Here is a 21,726-nt window from a genome sequence, read left to right as displayed (position 1 = left end):
TTTTTGCAGTGATTGTTCCCACATCGGCTGTGCCCGGCTTCACGTCTGGAAATTCTTAGCGTATATAGGTTCTGGAAGGTCGTCAGGATCTGTTAGAACTTTTGATTGTAGAGCCAGGAGTACGAAGTAACTTACTCTTTCATTTTATTTTGCTTTCATATTTTGGATAATTGATGACTATGAAATACACTTTTAGGGAATTAAGTAACACATATTTGAGCCACAATTCTAAACGAATACAAATTATGGCAAAGATGTATCTCTACTTATAATTATGATGCATTTTTTTTACGCATTATGAAATGGCTTATAAACGTGCTTATAAATATGCACAATGAACTTACTAGGTTACAAGAAGTTGATAAGTTTTGCACATTTACATCCCATAGGGATTACCAAGATCTAGATCTTGGGGATTACAAGGTGCATTGTGCATTGTCTAGTATGCACGTTAGGATTTTTCCATTTCACTGAATCCGATTATATTTTTCTATCTTTTACGGTCGTATTTCGTCTGCTTTCTTCAGCTCTCTGTCCAACTAGATCAAGCTGCTGTTCAATGAGCAGAGGAGATAAACAATCACCATCCCCTTAGACAAAGAGGAAAGTAATAAGAAGTATCGAAATCTTTAATAGAAAAGCCGGATTTCCCATAGCGGTTCCAGAACTGGAGATGTTTTCTGCATACTTCTAGAACTACTATTACGGAAATCGAATAGGCGCTTAGTGAGTCCTGTGATCTTTTCGTTCATTATCTTCACAATAGTACGCTGTGCAACTTAAAAATGTGTAAATGAAGGAAGGAATTATTCAAATGGAATCAAATTTCACAGGTAAGCAAAGAATACCGAATTTTATATACTAATAACTTTGTGCTTGACAGAAAAATATCGTTTGTAGTCTGCAACCTACGCTTTCTTGTAAGCAAGTCCTACATTTCGAAATATTTTGGCACAGCGAATGGAGAGTAGCCTACAATGTTTAAATCAGAACATCATTAATTTTATGTATGCCACATAATATGAAGCAAAAAAGATCTTGCGAGTCTTTACAAATGCTTAGTCGCAAGTGGGCTTGTAGGTTATTGGTGTCAACGTCTCGTCTTTTGAACATGTTACTGCGATGCATATGGAAGCATGTATTTTGACAGTCATTGAATTTTTTTTTTTTTTTTTTTGCAGTAGGTAGGCCTGTAGGAACTGTCTGTACCATTTTTTTTTTCAGTTTTATAAGTAAAAACAGCGCTAAATTTGTTTAACAAAATGCATTTTATTATAAGTGGTTTCTGAATGAAATTCTGAAATGCCACACTTAAGGTTTGGTATTCCAGGATGACGTAAACAAGCCTTAGAAAACAACTTCTATCATTCGATTCAAAGTGAAATAGTTGTATTTTTTATCTGTAACCAATCCTGTTTTAGTTTATGTTTTCATAAAATAGTATGTCTCATATTGGTAACAGCAAGAAATTAAAGTTTGGTAGCCTAGGCTACACCTGTGCCCGAAGATTTCTCATTTGGTGAAATGCGATATCATTCCAACTTCATTCTAAGTACAATTTAATTTAGAACATACAAAAATAATTTCTTTACGGTAAGAGGCATTGAATCATCATACCATGGAAAAAAATCCCTTTAAGCATGGTAACAGCAAGGAAAAGAATCTTGGCCAAGTAAACGTTAGGCCTATGCCTATTGATCCGACAGGTATTTTTATTCTTCTGTCCTTCGTTTGAGGAAGATTTTTTCCAGATTATTCAAAATTACTTTCTTAATTAAGAATTCTCACAAAGTATCGTTCTCATTTTGTTGCTGCTGAAAGAGAATATAGTTATTTGTGCGTGTATATGTGTATGTATATATATATATATATATATATATATATATATATATATATATATATATATATATATATATATATATATATATATATATATATATATTACTGACTGTTTAATAACTGAATAATGTTCCCTAATCAAAATCGAATATTTGGATCATACATGAACATGTGTGCACCCATTAATACTTCATGTGTATGTGTGCCTTCTCTTCTTCTTCTTCTTCTTCTTCTTCTTTCGACCTTATTAATCCCACTGTATCCAGGGTCAGCCACTCGAGTCAGCTTTCTCCATTTATTTCTATTCCTTGCATCTGCTTCCCCCAGGTCCCACCTCACCCATATCCCTCCTCACCACATCCACCCATTTGATCCGCTGAAGCCCTACACCCCTCCCCCCCATCACTGGCATGTTCTTAGCTCTCTTGACTGGGTCCACCTGCTCTTCTTATTACATGGCCATAGTATTCCAGACGAGCTTCCTTCTCCTTTATATTACATATACCACACATTCTTCTTATATCTTGATTCTCCCTCCTTTCCAGTAGTGGTATTCCAGCAATCCATCTCACCATCCTCATCTCGGTTCTTTCCAACACTCCCTCCTCTTTCCTCTTAAGTGCTCAAGTTACTGCCCCTGATAACTGTCTTATAAAGTTTCATCTTGAGCCTTAATGGGATTTTCTTGTCTAAAAGAAAATGCTCTCTGGGCATGTGTAACTACAAATTTATATGTAATCATATATGTTCTTCACCATTATTGTGTGTATTTGTATGCTCATTTATATGTAAGTTTTTAGGTATATGCATGGGTGACTGTATGCACTTTTATACTTATATATATATATATATATATATATATATATATATATATATATATATATATATATATATATATATATATATATATATATGTATGTGTGTGTGTGTGTGTGTGTGTGTGTGTGTGTATGAAGTGCATGCAGTCATCCGTGCATATACACTACAAATTTATAAATGAGCATACAAATACGCACAATAATAGCTAAATACACACACACACACACACACACACACACACACATATATATATATATATATATATATATATATATATATATATATATATATGCACGTACACACAGACACATTCAGACATTTCCATATATGGGGACATGCACCTATGTACACATACGTATATGTCTGTACAGCATTGTATGTGATAAATTGCATGTGTATATTTGAATGAGAGTATTTGTATACACACTCAAGTGTTTAGACCCATGCATGATTTTTGAGTCTGCCGGTATGTACTTACGAACACACACTGAAATGCATCTAAAAATGCCACACGTGTATGTAACAAGAATTCATGCAGCCATGCGTATGTACACGTGTCATTTAACTAGTTTCCTGGTTGAATCTGTTATTCCCAAAGGAGCGTTTTCTTCTCCATTAAGCAAAGGTGAAGCAAAAGTCATTGTTTTCTTCTTTTCCTGTTCCTCTCTTCTTTTAGCTTTCTGTCCTGTTTTGGATTCCAATGCCGTGAGCATGGCTCTCTCTCTCTCTCTCTCTCTCTCTCTCTCTCTCTCTCTCTCTCTCTCTCTCTCTATATATATATATATATATATATATATATATATATTGTATTATAGTATCCTTCACTAGGATTTGTTGTCCATTTTTCCAAATTTTTACGGAAAGGTAAGTGTGAGTTATGGTATAGTATAGTAATATATATATATATATATATATATATATATATATATCTCTCTATATATATATTTTATAGTAATATACAGTATATGTATATGTATATATGGTATAGTATAGTAATATATAATAAAGAGATTCTTAAATTTTTTTTATTATATCTAGATACGTAGTTTTATATATGTTATAGTAATATATATATATATATATATATATATATATATATATATATATATATATATATATATATATATATATATATATATATATACGTTTCCGTGGTTTTAGTTTGAAAATATGCTCTGTGAGACAGGTAGCAACAATTTAAGGTACTTTAGCCTTGTGATTCTGACTTCGTGGGTTCAGGAAAACGTAAAAAGGAGGAAAACAAAGGACAATTTCATATGAGCATAGGGCTCTTGTTACTGAGGGAAATATTACGAAACACGTGGGCACATTTAAAGGAGTGTATTTACATAAATGACATCAGTACAGGAAAGAGGAACTCAAGTAGACTTCTTGATCCTGAAGGGGATTCCCTACGGGATTAGATGAAACTGGGGAATTCCAGACACAGTCAGAAGCTTCCACGAAATAGGGTCCCTCTGAAATGAGAGATATGCACATTATACGCCAGCAATGAAATAGACAAAGGAATAATGAATTCGAGGCTGCACTGAGGGTGCCAAAGGAGTAATAAAGACTTAATACTGCGTGCAAGAGGCGCACGACACTAGACAAGGGTGATTTCTGGCTTTCTCTTTAGCAAATATTACGAGACAAAAGTGTGACTGAAATGTGGCTCTTCAGGCCCTTTACCTTAGCAGATTTTTCCGAGGGCGCGTGAGAAGGCGGTCCGTGGATGACTGCGATTTCAAGGGCTTAGTTTCTTCCACGTGGTGAGATGCAAGGAGCTTCGGCGTAAAGGGCAAAGCGATGGGGACTCCTCGGGAAACTCCAAGCAATGGTGTGGGCTTCGAGGCAGGCCAACGGTGGAGCGGAACACTGGAATGCGGTCGAGGAATGAGAAAGTATACTTTGGAAAGGGCCATCGTGGTTGAGATGCAAGAGGGCATCAATGGGCCCAGGTGTTGAGGGCCGTCTTCCCCATGTCTTCCAGCCAGCTGCGTGTGTTTCTAGACCTCGTGGTTTTGCTTTATCCCCTCCTATGGGGTTTGACTCATATGCACCTGCTGCGCAGGGGAGGTTTTGCCTGTAAGAAAAACGCTTGAGACAGATTACTTTTGCCTCGAAGGAAAGTTCTGTTTAAAAGGGGAGCAGCCTTAATCTTTAAGCCTCTTTGTATTTCTGACCGTGCTAAATCGATAGACAGGTGGTCTATCGATCGGCCGGCTGGCAGTACATAAAAACAACAGAACAACCAGCAACAACAAAAGGAGGGGGAGGCAATTTGCTAGCGAATTCTTTGTAATCATAATATATATATATATATATATATATATATATATATATATATATATATATATATATATATATATATATATATATATATATATATATATATATATATATATATATATATATATATATATGTATACTGTATGTATATATGCTATAGTATAGTAATATATAATAAGAGATTCTTAAATTATTTTCTTTTTTCTATCTAGATACGCAGTTTTATACCTTATATTTCTTGCACACAAAAGAGAGAGAGAGAGAGAGAGAGAAAAATAATGTTCAAATTGCAATGACTGAAGAGCCGTGATGTGGTAAACACTCGTAATTATGATAGTTTTTGTTTCCGATAAAAAAAGCTGACCTTTCATTAAAGTCAAACAATCTGGGGTGAAAAATTTAGTCTACGTGTGTGCTTGTGTTTATGGATTTAATTATGATAATAATTTTTGTTTCTACGGCATTCACCTTAAACAGTCTTCTCTATTTTTTATTGCCCTCTATTCTTCAGCTGGAGATAAAGTAAAAAATTCAAAAAGACATGGAAAGATATACTGCTGTTGTTGCTTGCTATCAAATATATATATATATATATATATATATATATATATATATATATATATATATATATATATATATATATATATATATATATATATATAGAGAGAGAGAGAGAGACAGAGAGAGAGAGAGAGAGGGGGTTTAAAGTTAGCGGAATTCCGGGAGGGGTCAAATTGTCATTGGTCAGTTGTGATGTCGCGTGTGTCAAGTCCCCGCTCAACGCGTTCTCTGTGGAGAACATCCGTTTTCTGCGGTGCCTTTCCTCGACCTAAGATCGAGCGGCATATATATTTATCATCACAATTATAAACTATGTATATGTTGTCTCTCCAAGCAATCATTTATTATGTACAAGTAACAAGTTATTTATTTCATATGTGAGGCATTGTTTATCACTATATTCTCTGTATGGACCTGTCCTGTTTTTTAAGGAACTATAGGTCACCTGTAAATCTTTGTACCAGCGGTCTCTGCGCACTACGCTGACGTCCGCATTCCGATTTATAAGCAGCTATTTTTTATCAATAAATCAGCAGTGCTTGTTTCCCTGCTCATTATTTCGCGCCTCTCTCACAGGTGTTTTTGCAGCAAAGCAACATTTGCATTACAGGAGCACAAATGAGATTTGATTTAGATGTCCATTCACGTATTTCAGCTTTTGCTTTCCAAAGAAGTCTTTTACAGGACACCTGCTCTCTTTTCTACCTTACCTATTGTGAGTCACCTCTTAAACTGAACTTTCAAATAAACAATCTCTTAATTCCTCTATCCACTGTAACATCCATCGCTCCGAATAACGGGTTCGGTTCGACCCTGTAATAGAATTGCTTCTTCTTTCAAGGGCGTTGTAGAAAGATCGTGGAAAGTCCGTTAAAGATATCTGATAGTATAAGGTGTGTATTACGAAACTAATCGATCAACTCCTCCACCACTGACTATTTTCACCACACTGATGCATTTCAGGCAAGATAACAACCGAACGTTTCGTAAAAAGATCGGAGAATGGTGTCCTTCCCACAAGAGTAGGAGAGCTGCTAAAACTACAAGAATCAATTGTTTCACTATACTCTTATCTTGATTAAATAAGTCATTCAACTCTGGTCTCCTGTCAAGTGTGAACGAAAAAAGTATAGAAGCAGCTGATACGGTTAGCCACTGAATCGTAAAAGAATCTCTGTTGACGAAAGAAATTTCAGAACACGATTGAATTTAATGTTTTATCTGGCAGCACACTTGTTTAGGCGCACAAACGCGATATGATAACACCTGGTCACTTCACAACTCTCCAGAATGATTTACCTGCAGCAAGTGAGTCATGAGGATCCGACAGCTGTTTGATTCCCAAGTGGGTAGGAAGACGTGGGGCTTAATGCTATTGGAAAACAGAATTTAAGTCCAAGACCAAGCGCTGGGACCTATGAAGTCATTCAGCGTTGAAACGGAAATTGACAGTAAAATGGTCTGAAAGGTGTAACCGGAGGAAAACCTCGCGGTGACACTATGAATCAATTGTTAAGCGAGGGTGGAGAGTAAGATGGAAGAAAGAGAATATGAATGGAGGTACAGTAAAATGAATGAAAGGGGTTGCAGCTAGAGGCCGAAGGGACGCTCCAGAGAACCTTTAGTAATGCCTACAGTGTACTGAGTGAGGTACACTGACGGCACTACCCACCCCTCCCACCCCCTCCTACGGGGAGAGGCAATGGGAGAATGGCATAACTTGCGAATGAAATTCCTGGAGAATCCTTTGTTATCTGCGTCCAGGTTCTCCTGGCACTCAAAACTTTATTGTAAAAATTACCACACGTAGTTCTTTACAGCATCCCTTCGGCCCCTGGTTGCAACCCCTTTCATTCCTTTTACTGTACCTCCATTCATATTCTCTTTCTTCCATCTTGCTATATTTCACAGTGCGACTGCGAAGTTTTCCTCCTGTTACACCTTTGTAACCTTTTACGCTTAATTTCCCTCCCAGCGCTGAATCACCTCATAGGTCCCAGCGCTTGGCCTTTAGCCTAAACTCTGTACTCCATTCCACAGCAGCAATTTTGACAAAGCCATCAAGTGTTGACTCCAGAAGCCGCCGAATTATTCGTGACGGTATTTTGCTTAGCCGAAAGTCGTGTAGAGGGTGGATAAATGGAATGGCTTGAGTAGGAAGAGATGGAAGAGGGAGGACAAGAAAGAGGGAAGAAGGAAATACGGAGAAAGGATGGAAGAAGAGAGAGGGGAAAATACGAAAGAAGAAAGAGTTAAAATAGAAAGAAAGGAAGGGCAGGAGGGAAGAGTGTAAATAGGAGAGACAGCATTGGGGAATAAGGAAGGAGAAAGTGATGAGGAAAGGGTAAAATGAAAACAGGAAAGACTGCAAAAGGAAAAGAGAGAAGAGGCGAGATTGGAGAACGGAAAGAAGGAAGAGGGGCAAGAATGAGAAAAGGCAGGGAAGGAGGCAGAAGGAGAGGAAGAAGGGTGGAAAGATTCCACTGAAGTGACCACGGAAAAAACGCACATGTATGTGACAGACTCCCCAAATGCTCTTCTGCTCAGATGCCGCGACTGTCTGTCACTCTGCCCTCTGACAGAGGTCTTTCCGTCCCTCAACCTCAAGACTGTGGAAAGGTCTTCAGTGCGGTCTTATTAATTCAGATGTATATAACTCATCTTATTGATTCAGATGTATATAACTCATCTTGTTAATTCAGATGTATATAACTCATCCTATTGATTCAGATGTATATGACTCATCTTATTAATTCAGATGTATATAACTCATCTTATTAATTCAGATGTATATAACTCATTAATTCAGATGTATATAACTCTTCTTATTAATTCAGATGTATATAACTCATCTTATTAATCTTATTAATTCAGATGTATATGACTCATCTTATTAATTCAGATGTATATGACACATCTTATTAATTCAGATGTATATAACTCATCTTATTAATTCAGATGTATATAACTCATCTTATTAATTCAGATGTACAGTATATAACTCATCTCATTAATTCAGATGTATATAACTCATCATATTAATTCAGACATATATACTCATCTTATTAATTCAGATGTATATAACTCATCTTATTAATTCAGATGCATATAACTCATCCTATTAATTCAGATGTATATAACTCATCTTATTAATTCAGATGTATATAGCTCATCTTATTAATTCAGATGTATATAACTCATCTTATTAATTCAGATGTATATGACTCATCTTATTAATCTTATTAATTCAGATGTATATAACTCATCTTATTGATTCAGATGTATATAACTCATCTTATTAATTCAGATGTATATAACCCATCTTATTAATTCAGATGTATATAACTCATCTTATTAATTCAGATGTATATGACTCATCATATTAATTCAGATGTATATAACTCATCTTATTAATTCAGATGTATATGACTCATCTTATTAATTCAGATGTTAATAACTCATCTTATTAATTCAGATGTGTATAAATCATCTTATTAATTCAGATACATATAACTCATCCTATTAATTCAGATTTATATAACTCATCTTATTAATTCAGATGTATATGACTCATCTTATTAATTCAGATGTATATAACTCATCTTATTAATTCAGATTTATATAACTCATCTTATTAATTCAGATGTATATAACTCATCTTATTAATTCAGATGTATATAACTCATCTTATTAATTCAGATGTATATGACTCATCTTATTAATTCAGATCTATATAACTCATCTTATAAATTCAGATGGATATAACCCATCTTATTAATTCAGATGTATATAACTCATCTTATTAATTCAGATGTATATAACTCATCCTAGTAATTGAGATGTATATAACTCATCTTATTAATTCAGAAGTATATGACTCATCTTATTAATTCAGATGTATATGACTCATCTTATTAATTCAGATGTATATAACTCATCTTATTAATTCAGATGTATATAACTCATCCTATTAATTCAGATGTATATAACTCATCTTATTAATTCAGATGTATATAACTCATCTTATTGATTCAGATGTATATAACTCATCTTATTAATTCAGATGTATATAACTCATCCTATTAATTCAGATTATATAACTCATTTTATTAATTCGGATGTGTATAACTCATCTTATTGATTCAGATGTATATAACTCATCTTATTAATTCAGATGTATATAACCCATCTTATTAATTCAGATGTTTATAACTCATCTTATTGATTCAGGTGTATATAACTCATCTTATTGATTCAGATGTATATAACTCATCTTATTAATTCAGATGTATATAACTCATCTTATTAATTTAGATGTATATAACCCATCTTATTAATTCAGATGTATATAACTCATCTTATTAATTCAGATGTATATAACTCATCTTATTAATTTAGATGTATATAACCCATCTTATTAATTCAGATGTATATAACTCATCTTATTAATTCAGATGTATATAACTCATCTTATTAATTCAGATGTATATAACCCATCTTATTAATTCAGATGTATATAACCCATCTTATTAATTCAGATGTATATATCTCATCTTATTAATTCAGATGTATATAACTAATGTTATTAATTCAGATGTATATAACTCATCTTATTAATTCAGATGTATATAACTCATCTTATTAATTCAGATGTATATAACTCATCTTATTAACTCAGATGTATATAATAACTCAATCTTATTAATTCAGATGTATATAACTCATCTTATTAAGTCTCATTTATTCAGATGTATATAACCATCTTATTAATTCAGATGTATATAACTCATTTATTCAGATGTATATAACTTCTTATTAATTCAGATGTATATAACTCATCTTATTAATCTGGTGTATATAACTCATCTTATTAATTCAGATGTATATAACTCATCTTATTAATTCAGATGTATATAACTCATCCTATTAATTCAGATGTATATAACTCATCTTATTAATTCAGATGTATATAACTCATCTTATTAAGTCAGATGTATATAAACTAATTGGATTAATTCAGATGTATACGAACTCATCTGATTAATTCAGATGTATATAACTCATCTTATTAATTCCAGTGTATACAACCATCTTATTAATTCAGATGTATATACCATCTTATTAATTCAGATGTATATAACTAATATTATTAATTCAGACAAGACCCATCTTATTAATTCACAGATGTACTATAACTCATCTTATTAATCGAGATGTATATGACTCATCTTATTAATTCAGATGTATATAACTCCATCTTATTAACTAGATGTATATAACTCATCTTATTAATTCAGATATATAACTCATCTTATTAATTCAGATGTATATAACTCATCTTATTAATTCAGATGTATATAACTCATCTTATTAATTCAGATGTATATAACTCATCTTATTAATTCCGATGTATATAACACATCTTATTAATTCAGATGTATATAAGCCATCTTATTAATTCCGATGTATATAACCCATCTTATTAATTCAGATGTATATAACTCATCTTATTAGTTCAGATGTATATAACTCATCTTATTAATTCAGGTGTATATAACCCACCTTATTAATTCAGATGTATATAACTCATCTTATTAATATTATTAATTCAGATGTATATAACTCATCTTATTAATTCAGATGTATATAACTCACCAAGAGGCGCTGTCATGCAACAAAGTGTGGCTTGAAGGTACCACGAGTGATGACCGTAGTTTTCCGACTTAAGCTATTGTTTATTTATGCTTAGCTTTATCTATTTTTTCATCTACCTGGTTTTTTTTTTTATTCGTTTTATCTGTTAATGACATTTAATGAGACAAAATGAAGTAAGTAATTACCTGTGTGAGTGTGTTCCGGGAACGTAAACTTATAATGACTTTCGAATGTGATTTTAATTTAAAATTGCTTATAATAGAGTCTTCTTCCATTAAAAGTCAGTAGTTAGGCGAGATACGCAAAATAAACTTATTCACAAAATACGTGCGTTCCACATTAACATGTATTTTGTGAATAAGTTTATTTTGTGTATCTAGCCTAACGACTGACTTTTAATGGAAGAAGACTCTAGTAAATTCTTTTAAATTAAAATCACATTCAAAAGTCATTATAAATGTACGTTCCAGGAACACACTCACACAGCTAATTACTTACTTCATCTTATGTCCCATTAAATCTCATTAATCGGAGATGATTGATGTACGTCAATTTGAGACCGAAACAGGAAGTGGCGAATTTCCTGATTTCTGGTTAATATTGAGGTGGGGAAAATTATCAACAATGAAGTTTCGAAACAATGTAATCACTGCTCAGACACTCAAAATGAACACATTACGAGTTGTAACAATCTTCAGCAATGAGTATTCTCTCACGAAGCAAGAACTGCCATTATTTCTTAACATACCGTAGAGTTCCACTTACCTGTTAAATCCACTTTGGCAAGGCGAGACGAGCTTATTATCCAACATGGCGTGAAAGGCCGACTCGAACTCGTGGTTATGACGGAGAAAATGCTTTCTGGACACACTTATTCACAAACAAGCAAGAAATTACAAGAATGAGGACTGTCGTTTCGGCCTAAAAGAAATGACACATCAGAGGGGTCTCAGAGAAGGAACAGTGACTCCCTCCAACTTCTACTGTTTTTCTTATCGAACACTAGATGGCAGAAGAACTCACTTTTGTAACGCAAAAGATGTCTTCGATCTTTTAAGAACTTGGAAGGATAATTTACAAATTTATGTGTTTCACAAAAGTTTGTGATAGATCAGGATTAACAAAGGCAAGATCAAGAAGAATTATTGAGGATTTCATTCAAATATATATATATAGTCTTATGCTGTGGTTTTCATAATGCAGTAATCTCCCTTCAGTCGTGGTGTGTATGTGTGTATTGTTGTATACTGTATAGGTTTATTTATGTTCAGATGCGCATAGTTAAAGTGATTAAACCGTGTATGGTTTGTAAGGAGAGATATTAGGAAGGGAAAGGGTGGTTGTTTAAAGACGACCTGTTTAAACAGTGTATGGTTTGTAATGACTCAATCATCCGATCAAAGCACTGTTGGGTGGAAAATACCCTCACGTAAGTTGCCTAACATCATTCAGGAATTTTCCATGAGATGATATTTTTCATTCCTGTTATAATAACTAGAGATTCTTTTGTTCTGAAACTATGTAATGATAAATATTATTATTAACTGTAATTCCACTTTCTCTCTAATTATCTTTTTTAAAGAGTTTTTAAAATAAAAATCTTGTCTAAAACCCATCCAAGCACTCATATGGCCATGCCCTGCCGTCTATAGACGCCCATACAGAGGGCTTTATTCTGAGACTAATAGCCGTGCGGAAGAGAGACGTGGCTCTCTCTCTCTCTCTCTCTCTCTCTCTCTCTCTCTCTCTCTCTCTCTCTCGGGACTTCGTGTGTCCTGTTGTAACGTAATTGATAACTTTGGTAGACAAGGGTCACTCGTTACTTTTAACTGTTTAATTCCTTAGTAAATGTGTTTGAGTCCTCTGAACAGTGCATTTTATTGAGTGTTCGTAACGGCACCTGATTAAAGACACGAAGAAGTTGGTACCAAGGTATTGTAACATAATTATTGGGATTTTAGTGCACTAAAAATAATATTTACGGTGATTGTGGGAAATTGTTAAAATTTTTCCTTTTTAATACTTTTTTCATGTTGTATGTTTTATGCTTTATCTTTTGAAGAGTTTTACATATATGTGGTGTGTTTGCTATTGCCTTAGTGCTTTGCTTTACATTTTTGGTATTTAATTTTTTGCAGAGTATATTTCTATGTATATTTCTGTGTCTTTTGTATCCACATTTTTGTTTGATTGATTTAATTGCCTTACTTTGTTTAACACATGGGAATCAATTTACTTGTATTTCCTTTCAATCAACTTTTGTTACTTAACAATTTAAATTTTACTTGAATAATTTTTTGATTAATTAATAAATTAATTTCTGATTTAATTTTGACTGATGATTAATTCAGATTTAATCTAATTTTGTTTTGTTTTCAAGTAATAATAAATTTCCTGAGACTGTTAATGTCATGTATAATCTTTGAATTTAGAAATAAATTTTTGTATTTAAAATTGTTATATCAGAGTTTCATTTATTGACTCACCAGTAATTTTGATTTGAATTAGATATAGAGTGGTAAGTGAGATGTTTTCCTTCAAGTAATTGACGTGAGCTCGAACCAGGGAAATAGAAATACTTAGATTTTTATAAGGTTATTGGAGTGATGCCCTTTGATTTTACCTCACACCTGTTTTAATGAACTTATTCTGCTTTCATTGATGATTGATAAGTTTTATAAGGGATCACTGTTGCCTTTAGAGAAATCAGTCATTTTGTATATGTGATGAGGGTTCAGGTGTCTGGCTGTTGTGAGGTAACTATAATTGTAGGATAAATGGTAAGTTTGGTAATCAAATATCAAGCACTTAGATACCAGGTTTAATTTGAAGATCAGACACTGGGCACTTCGTCACACACACACACACATATATGTATATATATATATATATATATATATATATATATATATATATATATGTATATATATATATATGTATATATATATATATATATATATATATATATATATATATATATATATATATATATATATATATATATATATATATATATATATATATATATATATATATATATATCTGAAAAGCTTATGGGTCACAAGTATGTTATGAATTACAATACACAATGGATGTTGAATTAACAAGTGGGGAGGAAAACTTTCCCAAAATCTTGGAGAAGAATGTTTAACTAGCATCTGACGCATTTCCTCATTAAGTAAGGATGGCATCAGAATTTTCGAGGCTTGGGAATATGTGAGATGACACTGTATGTGCGTTTGCCGGAAGTGTCCAGGTTCTGGTGAGGAACGTGTGTTTGTGCGTGTCTTTTGGGTGGAGTCCCAAGGTGAGAAGGGGTTAGGTCGGTTAAAGGGAACCATTCGAAGATCAACACTGAACCTTTTGAAAGTCTCGAAAAGTTTGAGACTTGTGTTGTGCTTAATACCAGAACTAATTTGAACACTGGGCTTCGAGGTAAGGAGCATATCTATTTACCAAACTGTAGATGGTTTTCTCCATTTCCATATGTATCTTGTTTTTGCGTAACGTGTGAGGAATTCCCATATTCGTATTTTTGGGGGTTTTGGGAAACTAAAGAAGGTTTTGCTTGTCTTCTTCAGATGTTTCGCTGAGTAAGGGGTCGAGAATGTACTCATTGGGAATATACTAGGCTTTGACCTATTTTTGACCTGTTTATTTTATTTGATGACCAAGGTATTATTCACTAGTATTGGTTGGACTAGAATCATTAATTCGATGGATTGTGTATCAGAATTTCCTTTAGTTATGATTTCTATTTATATGTCCGTAGTTTTTACTGAATTACTTTCGTTAAATTTGCAAATAAAGTCTAGTTTTGTATCTGGGTGTTTAATTCCAGTAGGCCTTTGTCTGAGGTTAGATACAGGGAGAGGAGTCCACGAGGGAGAAGGAATGAGCTGATCCAACGATGAGCCACCGCTACCAGAGAGTCTTAGAGATGTAAGTTAATGTGGTGCTGTTCTTAAAACAGATGCCGTAAGAGATTTTGACCTAATTGACCTTGTGTAGGGTTATTAACATTATATATATATATATATATATATATATATATATATATATATATATATATATATATATATATATATATATATATATATATATATATATATATGTGTGTGTGTGTGTGCGTGTGTATGTTTCAATTTTTGTAAGCCTGAAGTTTTTCGAATTAAAGGATGCTTAGGAGCGAGAAAATCCCACAGAAGTAATCCTGAAAAAAAAAGTGAAACAACAAGTTACCAGTTTGGTTTAAACTTTATTGCTGACAGTAATTTTGAACATGTTGGCAATTGAACATTAAAAGTGAGTTTGTTCTTGGCTTAACTAAATTTATGGGAAAGAAATGACGAAGCAAACTGCATGCATAACAATGTTATACTCAGCTGTATTCCTTACAGTAATGGTGCAATTGTTAGTCCTTAAAAATATATAGAAAAATACACACACGATGTTCTTTCCTACAGTAATTACTATCATGGCACAGTGAACTGCACAGTAATGCAACTGCGTTCAGTAACAAATACAAGTCTTCATAATTCGTCAATATAAAAAGATATGATTTACACTGTACATCATGACCTTCATACCACCGGCATTTGGTACAATTAACCAAAAATTTCAAATCAATATAAACAAAGGAATTAACTTTATATATATACAGTATATATATATATATATATATATATATATATATATATATATATATATATATATATATATATACATACATACATACATATATATACAGGTATACATACATACATATATATATATGACTAAAATATTTTCTGTTAAAACAGAATTGCATCAAATATAAGGGAACCCATAGAGCTGATATGTATGTATGTATATGTATATATATATATATATATATATATATATATATATATATATATATATATATATATATATATATATGTATATGTATATATATATACATATATATATATATATATATATATATATATATATATATATATATATATATATATATATATACATACAAATTCTGTGAAATTCACTATTTCTTTGTTAAGTAGCAAAGGTAAGATAGTCTTTGATTTTCTTCTGCCATTGCCGGAGCAACGACAGAAAAATTGAAAAAGTAATTATTGCCTTGTTAAGTGGGTAATAGTAAGGATAAGAATATTTAACGAACAGGGAGATAACTAACAGTAATAATACAAGTTAAAGTTTTTCAACCTGCCGGATAATAAAATTACCACCTAAGTTTTCAACAATCGTTTCATAATTATCACACGGTCGTATTTCCATTTCCATTAACACGAGTAACAGATGGGAAACTTATTTTCGTTAGTCGTAATTGAATAATGAAACATTTTTGTCTCTGGCCCTTTTGAGAGACCCGAAGACCTCGTGTTTCAGCTTTTTCAGGACAGATTTACAAATCGGTTCCTTTTCAGTTTCATTCAGCAGCTGTTCCGTGATCTCCCACCTCCACGCTTGGTACTCCTCGTAGCTGTACGCCGCCGTATTCATACCAAAAGATACGGATACGTTGCTGTACATGTGCGTGTTGATGAAGACCATGGTTTCATCGTGTATCTCAGGACTGCCGAAGAGGAAATCGAACATTTCCTGAATGGACGCTACCGGGTCGGCGCTCAGCTTCTCGATCTCCATTTGGTAGGCTTTGTTTGGGTAGAGTTTCGTTAGCCTGTCGAAGTCTACCATATCTTTGTCCATTATGGTACACTGGTTCAAGGGCTTGTTCTTCCATCCCATATGGGCGTAAGAAGCCAAGGTTGCTCTAGGGTCGCGTGTCAGATAAATGAGTTTCATGTTCAGGGAGTCATCCTTCAGCAGGCCTTCTATCCAGGCCACCCGCGACCTGATCACTTTGATGACTCTTAACACCGAGTTTCGACACTTGCCGCGTACGTCGATCATCTTGCATTTCTTTTTATCGTCCGCGTATACAAAGCAGTTATTCACATCGATGTTAAAATAACTGTAGAACAAGGTCCTTTCCTTAAACCAGTCTTCGAATTCCTGCGAGTAACCGCACTCGGCGATGCTCTTCAAATACTGGGGAATACAAGTGCCATTAAGGTGACACGGGTCTTTCTCTTGGCTAATCGTTTTGAACAGCGGCTCGAAGAACACGACAGAATTTCCTCGAGTGCCCAGCAGTTCGGTCACGAGAGTGGAACCGCTGCGGCCGGAGGAACTCATGAGAAGGATGAACAAGGGCTTCTTGCTTCTCTGGGTGGCTGTCAAGTCCTTCGGGTGGCCGTACTCTGGAGGTTGGGGAACCTCCTCCGCTGCAGCGTAATTCACCTGCTGGCTCCGGGATGCCAAGGATTGGCGCCATCCTGCAATTAAATTTGGAAAAGAAACCTTTTTTTTTTAAAATTCAGAATATTATTTGAGAATTTCTATATTTCATTTTGGTATCTTAAGGGATGTTGCAAGTGTCTAAGCAGTGTTTTTTTTTGGGGGAGTGAAGTTGCGGGCTTTTACAATGCAACTCTTTTTATTAAAACGGACTGGAATATAAAATTGTATTAATCTTCCTTATATATATATATATATATATATATATATATATATATATATATATATATATATATATATATATTATAAATTGCTAAGGAGGAAAGTGAAATCAAATTTATAAATGATGAAATTTAGTGATAAGTCAGAAAAAAAGGAAATGTTATTTTTGTCCTCTTGACCTTTGAAACCAGGACAGCTTGTGATTGTAGTTCATATCTGCAAACACATGTGGAAGGAGAAAGGTCAATAAGACGGTCCTTACTATTTTTTTTTTTTTTTTTTTTTTTTTTTTTTTTTAAGACAGAGGCGACTCAGAGCTCCTATCTTGCCCTGACCCGGAGGCATCCGGGAAAGGAAAAGATGGGGGATTCCGGGAGACAGGGAGCAAGGGAGCCCAAAGTAAATTCCAAGGCTAGAGCGAAACAAATAAACAAACATTATCCTGTTCCTTTGCATTACGTCTGTTTAATTCTCAGGTACCCATAACATGTAAAAAAAAAAAAAAAGAAAGAAACAGGAGCTTGATGAAACCGGAAATGGGTTATAACAAGATCCGAAAACCCAACTTTTTGAATGACTAAACCCAATTGCTCAGTGGGTTCTTAACCCTTCTCCACCCAACACGTGACATATTTGCCATATGTAGAAACACACCATACACACTTACTATGTGCTCAAATAACCCCTAGTTACAACCCCTTGCATTCCTTTTACTGTACCTCTGTTCATATTCTCTTTCTTCCATCTTCCTTTCCACCTTCTCCTTAACAACTGATTCATTGTGCAACTGCTTTGAGGTTTGCCTCCTGTTACACTTTCCAAACCGTTTTACTTTCAATTTCCGTTGCAGGTTTGAATGACCGCATGGGTCCCAGTGCTTGGCCTTTGGCCTAGATCCTATATTCTATTCTGTGTACTCAAATACCCCTGTGTGTGTGTGGACTTTCCGGGAAAAACAATTCAGTATTTACTGTCATGTTCATCCTTTCAGTGGCCAGCCCTATGAGAGCTGTTAGTCAGCTCAGTGGTCTGGTTAAACTATTATAATAGTAATAATCATCCTTTCAATGCTATATATAAATTATACGTATTTATGATTCTCTATTATCAGTCTCACATTTAAAGAATTTTTTTACGACACCTGGTAAAATATCAACCATAATTTTCGTTTTAATCCTGACATTACTCTCGTATCTTCTATAACCTTCAACTTTCCAACCTAGCAAATTGAAAGTTCATTATCTTTAATTACATCGCCATCAAACGCCACGTGGAGCGAAGGTTCTCCATTTTAGGGGTAATAAAATTTTACGTTACATCCTTTTTGGTTTAGTGTTATATATTTTACCACTTATGAACACTTGCTTAAAAAGACAGAGGGAGGGAGAGAGACAATTAATGGTTTTGATTAGGAATTAGGTTTGGGTAGATAAAGAAAAATGCATTTCCACATTTACGTACACACACACGCACACACACACACACACACACACACACACACACACACACACACACACACACACACATATATATATATATATATATATATATATATATATATATATTATATATTTATATATACATATATATATGTTGTATATACATATATATATATATATATATATATATATATATATATATATATATATATATATATATATATATATATATATATATATATATATATATATATATATATATATATATATATATATATATATATATATATACGAGGGGACCCAAAAGTAACTGGAATTGTGTCATAGAATTTTATTCAGTTATTGTTACATGTTTACAGTCTTATCACCTTCAAAGTATTCTCCATTTGAAGCAATGCATATCCAGACGTGTTTTTCCACTGTTGAAAGCAATTCTGGAATGAAGTTTATGGCTTTAATGGCTCCGTCGCTTTCTTCTGAACCTCTTCAACGTCTGCAAAACGTTTTCCTTTGAGGGCTTTCTTCATTCAGGGGAACAAAAAGAAGTCACAGGGAGCAAGATCAGGTGAATAGGGAGGGTACGCTTTCTTCATTCGGGGAACAAAAAAAGAAGTCACAGGAGCAAGATCAGGTGAATAGGGAGGGTGGGTACCCTCCTATTCACCCGATCTTGCTCCCTGTGACTTCTTTTGTTCTGAATGAAGAAAACCCTCAAGAAAACGTTTTTGCAGACGTTGAAGAGGTTCAGAAGAAAGCGATGGAGTCATTAAAAGCCATAATATATCAACAGGAAAACACGTCTGGATAAGTGCATTGCTTCAAATGGAGAATACTGAAGGTGATAAGATATAAACATGTAACAATAATGAATAAATTCTATGACACAATTCCGGTTACTTTTGGGTCCCCCTCATATATATATATATATATATATATATATTAGAATTCACAGAGTGAGTGAGAGATAATATAACGGAATAACGGTATATTTGGTATATCAAACTTCTAATTTGATGTTAGAAGAGAGAGTTTAGTAGCACCTAATGATTATCATGTCCTGACGCAACAACATAAAAGCTTCGGAAAAAAAAGTCATATAGGAATCATAAAGATTTATCAAGAATCGTTCCAGATCACTCTCGGATATGTTCGGAGCTCAAACGCAGGTCAGAAGGTCAATGAATGGTTGAAATGGCGTACCTCTAGGTTTTTTTCTTTCCTCTTAAAACTAAGAACCCGGAATTTACAAGTGTTACGTAATCCATCATTCATGTTGCAAGCTGAACTATTCTATTTAGAGAGCGGTAGCAGATTTCTGACAACTTCAGAAGTTTTTTGTGGCCTTGAAATAGGCCAGTGTCATAACTGCCGGAGTCAAATAGTCAGGGGCGCGTGGGGTGCCTTCCTGTCAAATTCCCTGAAGATCTGATGAAATAATAATAATAATAATAATAATAATAATAATAATAATAATAATAATAATAATAATAAAAATACAGACAAAAACTATGAATTATCATATTTATGTGAAGTGACTATTGTTTTTACTGTTATATCGCCCACTGTCACTCGATGGGCCGGAGTTCAATTCCCGCGGCCGGCTGATGAAGAGTCAGAGGAATTTATTTCTGGTGATAGAAATTCATTTCTCGCTATAATGTGGTTGGGATTCCACAATAAGCTGTAGGTCCCGTTGCTAAGTAACCAGTTGGTTCTTAGCCACGTAAAATAAGTCTAATCCTTCGGGCCAGCCCTAGGAGAGCTGTTAATCAGCTCAGTGGTCTGGTAAAACTAAGGTATACTTAACTGTGATTACGAATGAGTCTCATGGGTTGTGTGTTATATTGTAAGATTTATCTGGTTGTTTAAAAGAGAGAGAGAGAGTGCAACGATGCCAATCAGTGCCATAAACCATGCTCGTAGGGCTCCACCTTGAGAACGATATCAGTTCATGGTACGTGACGTCTGACGGGAGCAGTGTGGCTCTTATATATCAATGTCTAAATGAGATGGTATTGTCAGATTGTATGATTAAAGGCCATGGGGTGACAGTTGTATTATTTAGAGTAATGGTCCCGATTTCTTTTGTTTCCAAGGCTCAACTGGATTCCGACCTAACCTGTCATTGCCCACCTGTGTTTCCACCTTAACTTGCCATAGTCAGTCTACCTTCTGCTATAGCATGCTACGGCTCACATGGCCTCAGGCCTAAGGAACCACGGTCAAGATAGTTCCAACCTAACATCATGGTCAGCAGTCTGAGATAGTGGTAGACTCCGGTTCAAAGGCTATGGCCCCGTCCGAGGCTGAAGTACAGTGGTTTATTTCGGACTGGTCTTCTGGAAGAGATGCCTACCAGGCTACTGATTCTCTTCTGCGCAGCAAGAAAGGACCAATCGAAAACGGCAAGACAAGAAGTGTAGGGTGATCAGTGTTTCTTAAGTGTGTGTCAGCAGTAAAAGATGGTATATAAGAACAAGTCCAAAACCAGAGAGGGATCCAACTGCAGACTGTACTGGCCAGCCCTAGAGGGGAGCTTAATCTCTTTAGTGGTAGTATCTCAGTGGGCGGCGGTGCCTTGGCCAACCTACTACCTTTT

At 34.2% G+C, this 21,726-nt stretch overlaps 1 protein-coding gene across 1 annotated transcript in view; it reads right to left on the bottom strand.

Moving 5' to 3' along the window:
• Positions 1 to 16,132: 16,132 nt before the first annotated feature.
• LOC136836681 (carbohydrate sulfotransferase 1-like) overlaps positions 16,133 to 21,726 on the bottom strand; it is a 23,063-nt gene continuing 17,469 nt past the window's right edge. Inside the window, exon 2 of the mRNA XM_067101157.1 lies at positions 16,133 to 17,504. Within this exon, the coding sequence (XP_066957258.1) occupies positions 16,483 to 17,504 (1,022 nt within the window). The 3' untranslated portion in view covers positions 16,133 to 16,482. The remainder of the gene's footprint in view (positions 17,505 to 21,726) is intronic.

This window comes from Macrobrachium rosenbergii, chromosome 56 (assembly GCF_040412425.1).
Source record: "Macrobrachium rosenbergii isolate ZJJX-2024 chromosome 56, ASM4041242v1, whole genome shotgun sequence".
Lineage (NCBI taxonomy): Eukaryota > Metazoa > Arthropoda > Malacostraca > Decapoda > Palaemonidae > Macrobrachium > Macrobrachium rosenbergii.
Note: the sequence above shows the minus strand (reverse complement) of the source record. Positions and strands in the feature narration are given on the sequence as shown.